Source organism: Cygnus olor, chromosome 8 (genome assembly GCF_009769625.2).
Source record: "Cygnus olor isolate bCygOlo1 chromosome 8, bCygOlo1.pri.v2, whole genome shotgun sequence".
NCBI classification, from domain to species: domain Eukaryota; kingdom Metazoa; phylum Chordata; class Aves; order Anseriformes; family Anatidae; genus Cygnus; species Cygnus olor.
Window position 1 is genome coordinate 26,041,518 of NC_049176.1, and position 19,332 is coordinate 26,060,849.

General features: G+C 41.2%; 1 protein-coding gene across 1 annotated transcript in view; it reads right to left on the minus strand.

Moving 5' to 3' along the window:
* Nucleotides 1-18,884, minus strand: part of FAF1 (Fas associated factor 1) — a 161,474-nt gene extending 142,590 nt beyond the window's left edge. Inside the window, exons 1-2 of the mRNA XM_040564936.1 lie at nt 18,504-18,884; nt 3,689-3,757 (exon numbers count right to left, since the gene is read on the minus strand). Coding sequence (XP_040420870.1) covers nt 3,689-3,757; nt 18,504-18,548 — 114 coding nt within the window. The 5' untranslated portion in view covers nt 18,549-18,884. The remainder of the gene's footprint in view (nt 1-3,688; nt 3,758-18,503) is intronic.
* Between the last annotated feature and the right edge of the window lie 448 nt (nt 18,885-19,332).

The window sequence follows — 19,332 nt, forward strand, 5'->3', positions numbered from 1 at the left end:
GGTATTTGGTATCAGGACAACAGAATTATCACACATGTAACAACCTCATGTGCATGAAGGCCATATCACATAGAGCCAAGAAGCAGATTACAAATTATGGCATTAATAGGTCATTTCCTTCAAACACAGCCCATCATCAGAAACACTTCAAAAGACACATACTTGGGGTTTTTCACACTTTTATTTTATTGTCTTTACACAAAGTTTAAGATACATTTATATTGTCATTCTTACCTTCAAATGCCAAAACAGAAGGCCATAGTTTGAATGAACAAGCTATAAAACCATCAAACTTTATAGCAAGCAAATTCCTAACTTTTGCTTCCTCAGATGTTAAAAGTTATTGTAAATTGATAGATGTCAAAGAAACAACACTCAGGAAACAACATATTAGCAATCCCAGCAGGCTTAAGAGTTGCTGGATCCATTTACTGAAAAACAGTTTCATAGAGATGAAGATTAAAGAGATCACTGTATTATCTATGTCAATCTTACAGATTTCCAGTGACACGGAGAACTTTTTACTTCTTGGCCTTAAATAAGGACAGAAATTAGGCTACTGTGTTCCAATACACACAAAAAAAAGTAAGCTACTTCATGCAGAAGAACGCCACAAAGGCCAAGTCATATGCAACAGTAGGAAACTAATTACTGGTAAGATTGCTAAAACTTCATGAATTACTTGGTGGGATCATATGTTGTTACTGCATGTGAATTCCTCTACAGCGTTCGCATGATCAACTTGATTTTCAGCACTTGAACACAGCCAACACAACATTCATGAATGACAGTTTCCTGTATCCCTTCAAACAGCTACAAACATGATTTGAACACTAAAAATATACACAGCTCAGGTTTGAATCCAAGTTGTTTGGTTCCAGGTGGAAGATAAGTTAATGGTTGTTTATATTATCTGTAAGTATCCCATATAGAGGAAGAGACATAAAGACTTCTAAGGGTGTGGGGATCGAAATGGGATTTTTAAAAGTTCAAAAATAGAGAGCTGATGTTTCCATCCTAAACTACAAAGAAAAAAGAATTCAGATGCATTCTTTTTTTTTTTTTTTTTTAAAGGTGGCTATTAGAACAACTAAACCAAGAAAGGAGTTCCTTAGGCAATATTTGTTTTTCTTTACAAGTAAGACCTAATGTCCAAAAAATGAAAAACACAGCAACATTCACTCAAGTAACAGCAAAGATGTACATGACATTTTGACACTCGATGCTAAAATCTACTAACAAGACCAGGGAAAAAAAAAGTATGAAAAAACAAGCAGTAGGAATACTGCAACAGTGCAAACAAAAAATCTCAAAAAACTACCTGAAAACATAATACTTGTAGCATGATGTTTGTTGCATATACATTTTTAAAAATTTCATTTGAGCTAAAAACATCCAAGACCTTTTGGTTTAATCAAAAACAAAGCCTTCCCTCCTCCCTCATTTCTTGGGGCTGATTCTGTACTTGCCTACTGAATCACCAGGGACACACACACACACACACACACAACTCCACTACACGCACACACTAAAGACCTATGCGATAAGCCTCTCAAAAAATAAGCTCACATACCAGGAAAAATTACAATTTTATTCTACAACTTCAATTTTAAAATACAAAATCCCTATGTTTCTCTTAAGTCATGAACCTTTTTTCATGTGCTGCTTTGATTTTTGAATAGCTAAAGCCCCTTGCCTAACAATGAGATGTTTATTTTTCTCTCAAGCTAGAAACTCTTTTTCTTCTTACGTTCTGCCTTCATATTTCTTTTGTCTTCTCTCCTCTTTCCTCACTCCTCTGCATAATTTAGTTTCCAATCCTTTTTAGAAGAAGGTTGCTCTTAATAAAATAAAGAGCCAATGTCCTTCTAATGACAGTCTTAGGGCATCTTCGTCACTTTTATTCACCCTAATTCGTTTATTTTTCTTCCACAACTTACCATTTCCTTTTCATAGACACTTTCCCTGAAGTACCTCTTACATCCCTAATTTATTTTTCCTTTCTTACTTTCCATATGCATTTTTTAAGCTTGCATTTTTGGGTCATTACTTCTTTCCCCACTATGTTCTACTTCTAGATCATTTAATCATCACTAATAAAATGAAGTATGGAAAGGGATTCTCATAGCTGTGAGTACTCCACTCCCTTTCTGCTCATTCTGGAGTCTCGAAAGAAAAAATAAATAAAAACAAATCTACTTAGTTGTTTTTAACATTTTTCATCATAATTCTCTTTTTCAACATCACCTGTGAGCATTTACCGTATGTTAAGCATACACTTTACAAAACCCTCAGAATCATATTCAGCTGATTTAATGCATCATATTGAGAACCTTAAGACCTAGAGAAAACGCATAAGGCATTCTTTGCCTTCACATAACAAACACTAACTTTTAAAACAGCCCCCACTACAACACAACAAACTACTGTGGCAAAGGATGTTTTTAACAGTACCACTCTAAACAGGAAAACCCAAATGTGTGTTGGCAAAGACACGTACATGATAGGTACACCCTTACGCACACCGTTTTCTCATTCCTGCTTATATTCTGACACATTGCAAATAAAGATGTGGTATACTTCGGCCAATACTAACTTTAAACACAAGGCTTCAAGTGACTGGAGTACAGAGAGTTTGATTACAATAGGTTACAATATCACATGTCATTTTAATCACTGTGCTTCAAAAGAAATACAACATTCATCCTAGCAAACACTGCTTAAAACTTGACCATCCCTGTGACACTTAGTTTGTAATCATTAAAACATGGAGAATACTCTAAACAATGTTTTGGAAGCACAATGTGGCAGACAGTTGAAACTGTATCCAAAGTCAGTTTCAGATAAACTAATTTATTCATTTTTAAAGCAAATTTCTGATCATTTGGATTGATGCTCAGTTCACTTGTTTGGAAAAGAAAAAAGAGGAAATAAAAGGTATTGCAGTTTAAAGGAAGATCACTTTGTTTTAGTTTATATTTTTACACCTTAAGAAAATGAATTAATAGTTTCTTTATTTATGCTGATAATCATGCTGATAACTCTCTACATGGGCAGAGAGTTTACCTTAAAATATATAAACCTGTTTTATTTGTTTATTTTCCCCATATTTGTCTGCACACTGAACTTTGTTACAAACAAGACAATAGTCTTCTTAGGATGAGCTTGCTGTTTATTCTGTTTGTGTCTGGATAATACCAAATCTAAATCAGGTGCAGCCTTAATCTGAATTATGCATGTCAATTAGCAATAGAGGAGCAAGAATCTCATTTTCAAATTAAAAATATATTAAGAATTGGAGAAGTTGTTATTTTTTCCACAGGCACTTACGTTCTCAAAAATTTTGTGTGCGTATGCAAGGTGTCTTCCAAAAATGCCACCTTACTTACACTACTTAGAAAATGAAGCATAGGACTAAAACAGGAAACTAAACACGATGTGAAATGCTGATTCAGAGAAAGAAAAAGAAACAAATAAAAGTGGCATGAAGACAATCAAAGTATACCAGGGTATGTGCAACTCAGTATTTTGTTACCTGACAATGAGGCTTTAGCAGACCAGACAGAGTCTGCATATAAATTGTTTGCCCCAGCCATAAGAAACATGCAAATTTGAAATAAAGATAATAGCTCTCTTAGCAAGATGGCACATGGCTGTTGATCTAAAGTCATTTTCTTAAAATACTTACCACTAAATCCCAGTTATTTTGTTCAAGCAAAGTTATAGCTTCATCGATATTTTCTATACCAGTACATGCCTAAAAGAAAAAGAAATAGTAAACTGAATTAAAAGCATTGATCAAAATAACTATTAATACTTATAAATTAATTTCAGCAGAATGACAGGAAATGTATAGGTCTTTCCTTTCTGTTAGGAGAGGATACTGCAAAAGTCAGATTCCAAGTTTCAAACATCCAGAGGTTTGGATATAGTTCCCTCTTCCACCAGGAGATTCTTCTGTAACCTCGAGCAAGCCACACGCGGAAGCAAGTAGTTGTTTGTAACTTAGGACAACAGTTCTGTCTCATAAACATGCTTTGAGATTTCTAGGTTCACAACTCTGAAACACATATTACTTTAAAAGAACTACAAAAATACTTATTTTAAGTTTGAGTTGGTTTTTGTCTAAAACCAAACCCAACTCTACAGCTTCCACCATCGCCTGATACCCCTACGCGCTGTGGGTGTTACACAGCCCTGTAAGTGGAGAAGAAGGTGGCAGGTGTGACTTTCTGATCAATCCAAGTGCAAAGGAGCACCCTTGTGAAACTATTTAAGATGAAGACTACCTAATGGAACATTTAAAGTGTTTTCCTTTCAGATAAAAAGCTTGCATATCGTTCTAGCCCTATGCACTGGCTGGAATAATAGTTCAAGAAGTGTAATACAACAGGATTTTTAAAGTAGTGGTAACATCCATCAAAATGGTACTGTAAATTGAGCTTAATTCCAAATGCAAGAGAGCACCTTGCTGCTCAGTGAAAACCTTGGTCCAGCACCCTCTCTTTTTTTGATATCAGTACCTTTCCAACTATTCAACTTCAGCAGACAGAGCGCTGCTATTCATTCTGCCACATAGTTGCTACCATTCACACTGAATGATATCAGATGTATTTCATCAGATGGAAGAAACGGACACAGTTACACTTCTTTCTGGAATTTATCTTTCATCATAATCAAAGCTATGCTCAGTATTCAAGCACACAGATGAGTTCAGACTTTTACAAGATCTGAAGCATAATAGCGTTCCTTCTGCTCCACCACACAGTTGAATAAAAATACATTCATATAAATAAGTTTTATATGAGCTACATAAAAAACATCCAACGTTTTAACAGCACTAGTACAGAGTTAGATAGCAGCAGCAAACAGATCAGTCTTCCCGATTCCAAAGATGTATCATTTTCCTTTATGTGCTAAGAGAGGAAAATGGCAGGGAGATGGGAACACAGAAGAAAACCCTTCTTCTCCCGCTCCCTCCCAAGACATACAAAGCCATCAGGTCATACATTTTCCACGCTCGGTCTTGACTTTTCTCTCAGTTTACAACAACAAATGTATGACACAAAAAGAAAGAAAATACAAAAAAAAAAGCCAGCTGAAGTTTTGTTGAAGTGACAGTCTGAGGTTCTATTTACAGCAAAGAGAAATATACTTAAAATCTGGCTGGTTTAGAAACTAAAGGCCACTATTTGCAATTTATCAGCCCTGTAAACCCTACATGACTTTTCAAAGAATTCCACGGTTCCAACCAGCATGTCTCCATGTTTACAGGTGTTAAAGAAAGATAACACGATTCTTAATAAGCAAGGAGAGCAGTTTTGTAGAACGCCCTTGGACCATTTTACAATCACTTTTAAGAACTGCTCAAAATCAATTAAGATTTCACTTTCCCGATTAACTAATTTTGCTGGTTGTCAATAGAAAAGAATACAAACATTTCTGAATGACAATGGATGAATGAACGCTACTCAACCTAACCGCAAAACCAAGGCTTTAAGATCTTCCTTAACATGTGTCAATGTCACATTCACAGCAGACTGTGCCTTCAGAATAACATTTCAACATGAAGAATTGAATCAGACACTACAAACTCTCACATACAAATTTCTGCCTCAAGTCATGTTCCACCACTGGTCTAAACATCCATAAGACAATTAAAAAAAGAGTTTTTTTCCTGCATTATAAATTCAAGAAAGTCATCTGGTTTGCACCTCATTTATTTTCCCTAAGAAAGCAGCACACAAAGCAAGTCCTCGCTGACAACCATGTCACCAAGGACTTCTGGAGGGGGAGATCAGTCCCAGCACAACCTGCCCTACACTTGCTTTTCTTTTCTTCGGGAAGATAACACAGGAAACCATCAGGTTCTGTGAGCAACCAAACTAATAAAGTCTTGCTCCTTCTGGGTTTGTGTCTCATCTCTAATTGCAAGTGCTGATTTAGGCTTTTCCTGTGGCTGGCATACTTATAAAGCCTTGTTCTTATGGTCTTCTTTCCAGGCTGTCTGGCTCTATTTTCACGAAATCTGGAAGAATTTCACTGGGAGGAGTACCTGGGTTCAAAAGTTATTTGCAGGGACACCTGGGTACCATATTCCTATGCGCCTTACTTCTTTAGGAAGCCAGACTAAGAATCCCAGGGCTTACTTCTTTACAATACATAAAGTGTGGGTTTTGCTTTCTTATGCTTTTCATTCTACACAAGGGGTAAAAAAAAAAAAAAAAAAAAAAAAACAGAAACGAGAAGAAAACCTTCAAAATATAGGAAAGTATGAGCTCCAAAAAAGCAAAACCACATTTGTTATTATGCAGAGTGATGCTGAGAATTCTGTTTTGATTCAGTTTAACTGATTTTTAATTCAGATTTATTTTCATAAGAGACCTGTTTAATAGAAAACATTAAATATTTCAGAAGAAAATTCCTACTAGTAAAGTACTAAATTCTGATTCAGTCAACAGCCAGAACATCATCCAAGTAAAGTTTAAACTTAAACTACCAGAGTAAAGGAAAAACCTCCAAGGTTTACCATTTTGCAAACCTTTACACACCAAAAAGAAACCAAGGAATTTATCTAAAGGACAAAGGGGGAGGAAAAGTCTGAACAAGTGCATTCACCTCCTCTCTGAATTCCCTCTCAACCTAGGATAGCATTATTACCCTTCACAGCAGCTACAGCACTTCTCTAGGGACTGAGAGTCTCTTCTGGGATTTTTCAGAGGAAAATGAATATGATGATGAATAAACTACTGGTTTGCACTGAGTGCACAAGCACAGACTCTGAAGATAACACTAGCGAATGTTAAAATAACTTTCTTAGTGTCCTGCTTTTCCATACCAGGTGTGTGTTTCTACCAGCCAGATTTAGATTTGCATACTGTAAAATTTCACAGCTCTTCTCAAAATGTTTTTCAGGTAGCTTCACAGCTTAACCATCACCTTAGTTACTGACAAAGAGCTTATCCTTAGGGCAAAGTTTCACAGCTACCCATTAGGGGTCCAATTTTTAAATTTAAAGCAACCTTAATCACCATTAAAAAGTAAAGTAGCCATCGAGGACATTATTCAACAGGAGAAAAGTTTCAGGGCAGACAGACTTCCAGGCACCCAAGACAAACCTGGGAGGTGCTTACAGAAAGCTATAATGTATGATGGAAGACTTGCTCTTCCAAAGCCCTCGCAGGGCGGCCTGACCTTGGCAGGCATAACAGCTGGATCTGGGTTTTGAGCCCCTCTGTGACCCCCCACCTCAACAGCGAAGGCTTTAGCCTACCTCCACATCGCAGGAAAGCAGCTGACTTCCCCATCTGGCGGCAGCTGCTGCTGAAAATGCTCCTCCTGCACCTGCTGCAGAGATCCAGGCAGTTGTTACGCGGCGAAGCGGAGGAGACAACTGCTGCTCCCAACACAGAGAGCCGGGCTGTTACTTCTGCAGCCGCCGGGCGAGCAGCAAGCAGCTGCTGCTGACTCAAAGACAGAGCCGGGCTACTGTTGCTCTGACAGGCAGTGGGTGGCATCTGTTGCACAGAAGCGGGGAGCAAATGGTATCTGGCAGCCAGGCAGAATTCACTACTCTCAGCTCACCTGTGGCCCCTTCCCCTTCTTGCCAAGGCACAATGCAGTAGTCAAACGTATCCAGACAGCCAGGTTGAGCCAAACAGCCCGCAGCTAGATAGCAATGACTCAGAGGTCTGCCTCTCTCAACATTTTTGCTGAGCAATTCTGTATTTCCTTTGGCTACCGACAATAACTATGGTTTTTTCCCCACAAAGCAACCACCCCTAACCCAACCCAGCCTAGGCTTTAGCCTCGAACATTTCACACCGTGGGTTCAGAGCCATTAAAATCAGACCGACCGACGGCAGTGAGTTACATGGAGCATCATTCGCTCCTCTAAAAGCTAGCTAGGAAAAAAGAAATAAAAATCACTTTGAGCCCAGCTAATCTCCACACACACTCTGCCATCTACATCCTCAGCAGGAGCTCCTGCGGTAACCCAGGGCAGATGCAAACACAGGTACCAAGCTCTGCCCACATAACAAAAAGGATTACACTGGAGCCACAGCTCCAAGTACCCCGCACAGCAACAAGCTCAGACAACTGATCCGCAGGGCAGACTCACACCAGTTGTCAGCTACAGACTTTCTCCTCTCACTAACATCACACCCATCTGTCTCAGAGCAAGGCTAAGCTACCATTATTCAGTCCAATGCCCAGTCCTCAGATACTGAAACAGCTGATACAGACTCTCCTGTGCTGGACGAAAGAGGGGAAGAGAGCCTTCTGTCATCAGCACTTTGTTGCAGCTGTAGCTCAGTCCAACTTTTTAATATTCATACAAAACTACAATGTCCAGAGAAACAACTACATTAAGGCACGACAAGATTCAATGGGCCATATCACCTGGGAAGACAAGCTTCCACCCTTTGGCATCTCCTACAAAAGGCCAGGAAGGCAGCGCAATTCATCTCCATCACTGCACAGACAGCACCCTAGGAAACGTTTCCTTTCAGAAGTATCCAACGCTTTGTTGTTATTAGATTTAGCAATACAACTGGAGCTCTCTCTATTTCATAAAGATATACGAGTTTTTATAGAGAAATCAAAACCGCTGGCAAAGAGCAAATACTGTTAAAGTCAATTCACTGTCCCTTCAGTACGTTACTCCTCAGGAGACGAGATGCACTAGGAGCACGAAGAACTCTTTTCAAGGACAGGCTGCAGATCTGCCCACGACAGCAGAGTTCTCAGGGGCAGCAGCTAAGGAAACCTCGGAGCTGCTCCTAATAGCACCCGAAACATAGGCAATGTCCTTCTTCGCCACCTCCTTGCGTACTTCCCTCTCCAACACAGTATCTGCTAGACGTCTGCCCAAACCCGTAAAGCTTCAGGGCAGTAATTCACCTATGGCATAACCAGAAAGCGAGAAACTTCTCTTGAAAATTCACACAGGCTCTGTCACAGTGGTAACTACTTCAGAGCAACTGAATCAACGCACAGCACGCGTCCCTAAAACAGGTGAGACTAAACCAATCCACTCAGCCAAGCAAGTAAAGGCTTTAGTGCCATAATACCAGATTTAGGCTCCACATGTAACGCCCCTCCGGCCTTTAAAGAGATTCAGCGCATTCAGCCACACACCACGGAGAGGTTTTGGTACCTGGGAACCTCTCACCCCACGGCCCCACCAGCCTCAAGCCCAACTCCCCAGACCGCCACACCAAAACCCACGAGCCCCTCTGCGGCATCTCCCATCGTTCTAACCTCGCAACAACCCTACCGAAGTGAGGCTGCTCTTCCTATGAGTCACCTGTGGTTATTAAATCAACTTTTACTTCTTTCTGGTTTAGACAAACATTTATAAAACATCCAGGCATATCGACTGAGACAAAAACTGAAAGGTCACCTACTGCAAGTATTGAAATGAAGAGATGAGAATGCTTCTCTGTTTTTACGTACCTCTGGAGACCATCTGGTAAAACTTAAGCAGATTCGCCAGCTGTTCACTTAACAAAAGCAAACTAATACACTTACCAGAAAGGGTTTAGGCACACACACCGGGCCGAAGTTTTGCCCAATGCATTTCTACTCGCACCCCCACCTGTTCACAAGGTTCCTCCTTGTACTGTTTGAGCACCACGGCAAACAAAACCCTAAAGCAAGGGATCACTAGCCCCTTTCTACAGAAGGAATGGAGGGGAACACAAAAAAAGAAAGGTATTTCTGAAGGTCGCACAAGACTTCTCCACCTATTGGTTACCAAGCAGACAAGAGTGAACTTTGCCCACGCTCTGAGATGACTGCAAGCCTTCTGAACAAAGCAATCAGGGTACAAAGTCTGGGCTGGTAGTGTGAAGCTCCAACCACTTCTGAGCAGAACTTGGCACCACGCTAACCACTTTCAAATGGTCTCCAGCAGGCTCTGAACACTCTGGAGACTCTGGAACAAATTCTGCTTCCAAAATACCATGAAGGCACATCCCCAGGAAGACCACGAGCTGAGCCAAGACATGAACCCCAGTCCCCCAAGCCCCACGCTAACACTTCAGCATTTAAGCCACATGTTCTCTGCACTACACACAAAGAGCAGGGCTCAAACTGAATTAAAAACCAAAACAAAACAAAAATCAGTACCCGTTAATTAGTGCTCTGGACTACTAAACCCGGCTGTCTTTTCTGAGGACTAAGGACAGCCCCCATTCTCTTCAACTACCATCCAACTACAAAATGCTTTAGTTTGGATTATCACAAGTTTTCTGTGCTTGCTTAGTCTGCGAAAGCATCTCAGTGAAGGTGAAAAGCCCAAGATTTCCTGACTCACAATAATTTTGCTCTTACAGTGTATTGTCCATTAGCACATAAGAAAATAAAACAGGTAAACAGGGGGCAGACAAACACTCTGGGTTACTGGATAGTTGCAATCATCTCCTTTTTCCTCCTTGCCTCAAAAGGAACGGAACCTCAAAAGCAACTAAAGAATAAATAAAACCTATTTTCTAGATAAACACAAAGAAAGAACACTAACATATATATATATATATATATATAAAAAGACGCTTTTCTCAACTTTTCACATTTTTTTTTGGTACAGGACTACAAGGAATGGACAGATTTGTCAAACCTGGCAATGGTATCCAAAATAGAAAAATAGAAGAACATTCAAATCCTAGCAAAGCACATGTCATACTACAATGCAAGCCAACAAAGACCATGAAAAAAACATTTCTCTAAAGACAAAAAAATTACATAAGCTTTTAAAAGCATCAGGGCAGGGAAGACTGCTAGCAGGTCACTGGGACCAAAGGATGAAGATACTAAAGTATGCAAGGAAGGTAAGGACATATTGGGAAAGCTAAATGAATTCTGTCTGCTCATATTCACTAAAGAGAAACCTGGGGACCATCCTGCAACAAAGCTTCTCTTTACCCAGAACTCTCACTCTGAAGCATCAGTAGAGACATACAGAACTAATGGCCAAGACCAGAAGACAGTCTCCAAAATTTTAAAGTAACTTATGAATACAAACTTATTTATAGCAGACTCGTCTTTTAAGTTAGCCAGCTTTAAATGCTAAATCAACCCTCCATTCCTAAATTGTGGACATCAGATTTTTCGTGAATTTTATTAGGGGGGAAAACCAGAAAGGGTTAAGATTTTTACTGCTCAGACAGCTTTGCCTTCTGTGGCATGAGGAACAGTAGAGACTCCAGTAAAGTATGCAGAATAGAATTTGTGTATACATGAATATATATAACGACATACCAAGGAAAAGCGAACACAGCTTCTATAAAGCAAACTCACGTATCATAAAACTGCTCAGAGGTCTCCAAAGAACTCAGTCAGTTGAAGAACTCAACGCTAAGTCAAACTGACACAGTTTATTTCCAGAAGTCTTATAGCAAATTCCATCATCAAGCTCTTAAATTGCTGACTTTCAGAAACGAGGATGGAGTAAATCCATTCAAATCCTGTTTCTTACAGCTCTTTCCTACGGATCAGCCACCAGCCACTGCTGCAGATAAGACACTCGGCAAGCTGGGTCTTCGATCCGAGCTGATACGGCACCTTTGATATTTGCTCACACAAACAACCTGACCTTTAAAGAAAAAAATAGAGATGACTCAGTTTCAGAGTTCTTGTCATTACAAATTGTTTCCTGCAATAGGTAAAATGTGAAACCAATACAAAATACCTCTGAGGGGCTGCTGTACCCTGTTCTGGTTTCAAAATGTCTTAAGAACTTCAGTTTTATTGAAGTACCTTTTGAAAGCGTACCTACTCCCACAGAACAAAGACCTGCTTAACCAGTTAGACATAGAGGACCAGTATAGGACTGCTTTGATAGACCAAATAACATCTAATCCGTACATTAGGGCCTTAGTTTCCTCTCTGAGTTGTTTTTAACAATTGCGTATTATCTAGTCAACTCTAAAAAATGGGCTTAATTAGTAGCTATCAATCCAGCCAGTAAGCAAGTCATTTCCTTTCATCCTAATGACGAGGGACAAATAAAATGTTAGGTGTTTACCTAGGCTGCTTCTAGTTCCTACAGCAGTTAAAAGAAAGGACTCACCTAATGGCTGCCCCGCAAATGCACAAACACAGCCACTTACTAGAAAAATAGGAAATTCTATCCAAAAACGCCATAGAGGTCCTTTAATGAACTATTAACTCCTGTTCCTAGGAGGAAAAGGCATGAAAACCAGGCGTGCAATGGTAGCTGAACCATGAGAACTGACCAAAGAGAGGGGGAAATGTTATTTTTTCAGACTTTCCACTCCAATGCGATACTCTTAAGATAGGAGATTCTACACGCCCTTCCACACAAAAACATCAGCTCAACAGACATGTTTACTGTAAGTGATCCTTGTGTACCGAGAAATACTAGGCACACGTTTTATTTTCAATTTGTCAAATAACTCTCATTCTCTTTCAATGAAAGCACATACCTAGGAATAGATATAATTGATAATTTCCTTATTATATCTCCTATTAGTTGTCATGGCATTTGAAAAAGGATCCTACAGCTATCACCTCTCGATCTGTTTCAGTGACCTACTAACCCAAATACCTATATGAATAGGCTGATGGAAACAGTGACACGACTACTATGATGTGAACTCTTTTCAAGGTAATTGAATTAAAAGAACTGCATAAACCTCTTTCTAAAGATGAATCAGTGCTCCAGTGGTAAATTATTTAGGTTCTTACAGCTAGGCTGTAATGTACACAAATCATAGTATCCTCTTTCCTCTCCATAAATGTCAGAGAGTATTTCTAATTAAATATCTGTCCTCATGTAGGAGAGATCAGCAGGCTTTTCCGTGAACAGCTATCGGCGGAAAAATCTGAGTTATTGTGTTTCTAAATGGACATCATTCTTACTCCCATTTCTTATTTGTGGCTCTGGAATCCCCTTCACCTCCTGTTTAAAGGCCAGAGAGCTGACAAGGAAATCAAACTCGGAACAAAGCTTTGGGCTTACGGCTGATTCTAGAAGCATCTAAAGAAATTAAACTGTCGAATCTTCAGAAACACACAAGGAATGAATTAATATAAGCAATGGCCTTGGTAGCAGACAATGACAATCAAACTAACCAAACTAAGATGCAGTAAACACACAGCATGTTTTCATCATGTCTCTTGAGCCTAAGGCCACGTAGAGCAAAAAAAACCAATTGTGTTGCAAACCAAGAGGTCCAACTACCGGTTCCAATGCTGCTACTGACTCTGTAATGCACAAAATTATAAGAGATGACAAAAAACAGTAAGGATTAAATTAAATAGTAATGAAGATGTAAAACATGAGGCATCACAGGTATAAATTTCAATACGCTATGGTGTCCTAAGGTTTACTCAAGAATAAAATTAAAATTTCACAATTTCCCTAAGAAATAAAAGAAAACTACCCCATTTTAAAATTTATCTTATGATATACTAAGCTACATCCACAAAAAAAAGTCAGGTGAAGCACTGCTGAGCATCGTGGCACCTAACTATTAGAAACTCACGCTTTTACCTGAAGATACTCAGTATGAGGGGAAGAAGAAACAAAGCTGCCTCTCCCAAACCCCCATTTCTGACCTACACAGAACTGCCTTTCCTTCCAGCTCCCACGGAGAGCTGCAGAGCTCAGTCCAGCAGCCGTGCTCTGGAAGCGTCTGCTGCATACAGTTCTCCAGAGGCCACACAAAAACATGAATCCTGGCAGGTTTTGTGAGCGAGAGGGTGAGGTTTTAAGCTCAGACAGATCTGAGCGCACACAAAACCAGACACCTGGGTGCCATGGTAGCCTTCCTGATGTTTGTAGGTCTTGGAGGTCTGCATTTTGTTTGAGGACGACTTCCCAAATATTTCAACTTGGACTGGATGCCTCTTCAGCACCTATCATTTGTTGAGGAGCTTGTTCCAAGTGAATTTCCAAACATTTCACGTAAGACATCAAGGAAATCTAGAATAGTCCTTTCTGCCCCAGTGCCTTCATGACAAAACACCACCACCTTTTCTTTTAGCAAACAATTATAAGGACATCAACTTTGCTATGGGCTCAAAACCCCTTAGGGGATAGCTTCCCCTTACAGCGAGTGGTTGAAATGCTCTTTCCAGTCCCAGCATAAGTCACAGTCCAGGGCAAGAATCGAATGTCCTGACTTGAAGCTGTTCTTGCACCCACCTGCCTTCTTCACCCATCAAATTTTCATGCTGACATTAACTACCAAGTAACAGAAAGCAAAGCTCCCTCAGCACCCTCAAAAAAAAATGCATACACCCGTCGGTTCTGCACATTTTACCATTAGATAGTGAAAACTGTGTGCGTAACACAGATAATCTTAACCAGGGCCAAAACAAATTGATGTTTTTCATAACCACACAAAAAAGAACCTTCACAAACATATCCTGTCAGTTATTTAACAGCACTGTGTTAACTTCCAAGTGATAAAGATTCTGCAGTTTCTTTAGTTTGACCATTCCAGAAGGAAATGAGTAGCTTGAATTACAGCTAAATCTTAAAAGTACATAAATAATATATAGAAAAATAAAACCCCATATGCTGATCTATCAATGTAACGACCAATTTGATAACTTAAAACATGGATTATCTTGCAGGCTTTCTCACCTTTCTGGCAATGATTTTCTTCCTTCCCAATTCCCCCTTGCTCCTCCCACAAACCCCTGTTTTTATGAAGAAAAAATGACACAAAGGTGAATCTTGAAAAAAATATCTTTATGTATATATATGTGTGTGTGAATCATACCAAAGCACTCTATTGCCTGGTATGCTTTTTTTAAGTTAATTTTAAAAAGAAAAATATCACAACTGTTTCACAATGAATATAGATGGAAGACAGAAGAAGAACACTTAAATACCTGTCGTTTCAGTGAAAGCAAGGAATTTTGAGTTTTACCATTCCACACCAAAGTCGTCCAACCCAGACCAATCTTGAACTACTTATTTACTTGGTCAATGAAAAACGTTAATCCTTCAGCCCACTCTACATTTAGGACTTTTTTTTGAGGACCACCACATGGTATGACTCAAGTGGTCCTATACGTGGATATAATTCACCCAGACAAAAAGATATTTTTGTTACCTTTAGCCCCCGTCCTAAGGGAAGCTCTCAAAACTAAAATTCAGGTGCAAGTATACCTAAGTGTCTACATCTGACACTCCTGCCAATACTAAAAAGGTTTTTTTTTTTTCATTCCTGAACAGTTCAACTGCACCAATTTAACTAAGTTCGGTGCAACTGAAGTTTGCAACTGAGTTCACAATTGCAACTGAAGTTGCAATGGCTTTTCCTTCTTTATAATGAAAAGTGGACTAACGCACTGCGGGGACCAATTCTCTTCGAACCCCAAACCTCATAGATTATGAATACATTTGTATCACTTGACTACCTGGGTATCCTAACGGAGACAAAAGAACATTTTGCAATTAGAAACAACAAATGGAAGAACAGAGATATAGGGAATATAATTTCTACCTCTTTTTTATTTCCCACAGAATTTGAGGTATGCTGCAGCATCTCTCTTTTACCAATTCAAACGCAGTTACCTTTTCAAAGAATACAAGCACAAGCTGTCGATTTTTTTTTCTTCCTTCTGTGGAATTTTTCCTACATGCCAATGACACTTTGTGGAGAAATTCTGAATTGCATTTAGTAAGACAACCAAAACTTGTTTGTCTGTTTAACTCCACTACGTAGCTACTTCCACTGAAAACCGATCAGATTACCCATGTATAATCTTTCCTAAGTGAGGACCTGAGACGGAAAAGTTAGACAGGTTGCTTATACAGCCTATGTGCATGTATACATGCCTTGTACTCTCCAGGTAGCATAAAGTAATCTTATTTAAAAAAAAAGAGTGAAAAAAAAATAATTATAAACCATACAGAACAGGCTTAAGTTTTTTAAGACACATTAAGAAAAAATATTTTGGTAGATCACCTATGGTGTTTTACCCTGTAGTTAAGGTCTTTTGTAAAATTATTCAATGTATGTGTGTATGTAGAAACGCTTTTAAGTATTTAAGTATTTAAATACACTCTCTAGTATCTCAGAAGTAGCTGTTACAGCAACCTGAGTTAAATGGGGAAAAAAAAAAGCAATCCAAGATCCTGCTCTAGCTGCAACTAATGGAAGCGTCCCTAATGATTTTGAAAGATATAAAATAAGCCCATGAATGCTTGCCAAAAGCATCAAACATTAGTATAATTATTACTTCACTGAAAAAAAAATTTATGGGGAGGGAAATGCCTTTCATGCTTTAAAGTTCAAAGCCCACTGCTCTATCCCTCCTAAAAGAAACTTGGGACAGGTGAGTGTGAAACGTTGATGACGTTTCCCTCCCAGTTTCACTCAGCAAAGATCAGCTGCACAAAACCAGAGAAAATTGTTTTTAAAGTTTTCAACATATACACCATTCTTCAACAAGATACCTCACACAAATATAGATGATGGCAATATAACTCTGATAAATATATTTATTAAAAGGTACAGAAAATACAAAAGACAGAATCATGAAGAAATACTTTGCACATTTTATTTTCCATTTTAAAATTGTAGGGAATGAGTCGTAAATTCCATCACGTATTTAAAATACCCCAAATCCTTCACCATTTTTAACAGCTTTAACATACGTGGCCTAATAACGACTGGCATTATCCTTTACTAATCTAAAGGCTTAGAGCATGACAATTGACATTCAGTATTTCAAAGTCCGGGAGAAGCTTGAGAATTATAAAAAAAATAAAGTGAAACAGAAAAAGCTGATGGCAGAAATAAGAGGAAAAGTAAAGGGGGAAAGGAAAAAAAAATGAGGTTTCATCATCTTGTTTTTTACAGAAGCATTGTTATACAGTAAAGTACTTCCTGGGTGTCGGGCGCATTATGTCATCCTCAATCTACAAACAATTTCTGCAACTCCACTGCCACTCTGAAGGCTTGCAATAATACTTACTTGTCTTCATGGTACCAAACACTGCAGTTGCTCCTATACCTTTATTAACTGGTTTCAAAATCCAAGCAGAAAAATGCTGCAGAATTGCAAAATAACATCGCCACTGAAAACTTGGAAAGGAGATACAGATTGAAAACCCTATTTAAAAGACTTATTACATTTACCAGCCACTAACTGAATCATTGTCTTGGCTTCCAGAACACAAACCTGGTCTAGCTAGTAACGTGGGATTCCACAGAAGTCTGTCTCCACTAGCACGGATGCAGAAACGGGGTCCCAGTCTCCTTTTATGCAAGATATTAGTACTGGAAGAACTATGAAATCCCATCCTTAAAATAGGGATATTACTCCTTACACACACAAAAATATCTCCAAGCACAGCAAAATAAAGGACAACTATAGAAACAGTCACTAAATGTTTAAATAAATGAGTGTAATGTATTCAGGTACCAGAAGTGAAAGCATTCCCCTGTTATCAACTGGGAAACTGGGAACTCCGCATGTTACGTCAGGAAGATATCAGATACCTTTCACAAAAGAGGAATTATGTAATGTACACTACGGTCACACCACCTGTAATTCCAAAGAAACATCCTTGTTAAACACGCATGCACACAGAGTGAGGGGTAACTTTTCTTTTTTCTTTTAAAAACTGAATAAGCTGGTTTCCCAGCTGACAGCTGAGAGATGCTTCTTTAAAAAGCGGTACGTACAGACACCAGTTTTACAATGTGGCCCAAGAATGGAGCCACAACAGACCCATCACTGCAAACAGACAAAGCTTAAAGAAGATATATTGACTCAGAAACAATATTAAAAAGATATTCAGATATAAGCTGATATCCTTACGAGCTACTTTTGGCTCTCCCACCATTACAAATTCAGGTATCTTCCACTTGTTTGCTTACTTGTTCTTGGAGATAAAAAAAAATATAGGAGACAGGCAATATTAAAAAGCGATATAGTGAAGAGATTGACCAGGCCTCTGAACAAACGTCAGCCATCACTTAGAGAAAGACTTAGAAAAATACGATTTAGGAGTCTGAAGTTAAATTACCCCCACTTTGCGGGGAAGGAGGAAGGTAACAGACAACTCGTGGGGGCATACTCTTTCTGTCTACGAAAACAGGGCGTCGCGTGGACTGGGGAGGGGAGACTCTTCCACCATCGCAGCAGCCGCAGGCTGGGGCAGGCTGGGAGCCGAGTTGCTGCGCTGAGGGCTGCGCCTCCCCGGCAGGTGACTCACCCCAGCACTGACAGGGCCGGCGGGGCGAGGAGCCGGGCGGCCTCCCCGCACCTTCCCCCAGCGAGCTGCCACACAGTCGGCGGGGTGGGGGAGAGAGGGAAGGAGCGGAGAGCAAAAAAATAAATAAAAAAATAAAAAATAATAAAAGCTTTTTGTTCAGATAAGAGACGTTTAGGGGAGACATTTTGTTCGCCGCCCCTTCCCCGCCGAGCCCGAAGCAGCGGCGAGGAGGGGCCGCGGAGGAAGGAGAAAGCCACCACCGGCGAGCCCCGGGCCGGGCGGCGAGGGCGCCTACCTGGAAGTCCGCCAGGATCATCTCGCGGTCCGTGTTGGACGCCATGGCGGCCGCCTGCTGCCCGGCTCCCTCCGCGCACCCGGGGCTCGGGGCTAGGGGCTCATGGGGGCGCCGCTCGGGATCCCGCCGCGGCCCCGGGCCTGGGAGGAGGAGGAGGAGGAGAAGAGGAGGAGGAGGAGGAGGAGGAGAGGGAGGGATGAAGGCAGCGGTGCCTCGCTCAGCGGCCGGCCAGCACCGCGGCGGCAGCAGGAGGAGGAGGAGGAGGAGGAGGAGGAGGAGAAGGCAGCGGCGCCCCCCCTCCACCCGCCCCGCGCCTGTCGCACACTTTGCCTGTCATCGAGGTCGCAAAGCGGCGCTTTGCGGCCGCCACGTGACCGCGCTCCTGTCAAGCGCTCTGCGAGGGGAGGGGGAAGGAGGAGGAGGAGGAGGAGGAGGAGGAGGAGGAGGAGGGAGGGAGGAGGGGGGGAGGGAGGAGGCGGCGCCTTCCCGGCCTCACGCGCGCGGCCGCCGCTGCTGCGCGGCCCCGCTGAGGGAGGCGGGCGCGGGAGCGCGCGCGGGGAGCCCGGCCCGGCCCGGCCGTCCCTAGGCCCCTGCGGAGGGCCCGGCCCGGCCCGCCGGGGCTGAGCCGTCCCCTCAGAGCCGCCGGGGGGGTGAGGGGGCGGGCGGCGGCCCCGCGGGGGGAGCCGGGGGGGCTGCGCCGCCGCCTGCGGCCTAACGGGGCCCTGCGAGCCCGGGGCGCCCGAGCGGCCCTCAGGGGTCCCCGAGGCGGCCGGTCCGCGCCTCGCCCCGTGAGGTGCCCTACGTGCCGTGCCCGGCTCCTGAAGGGGAG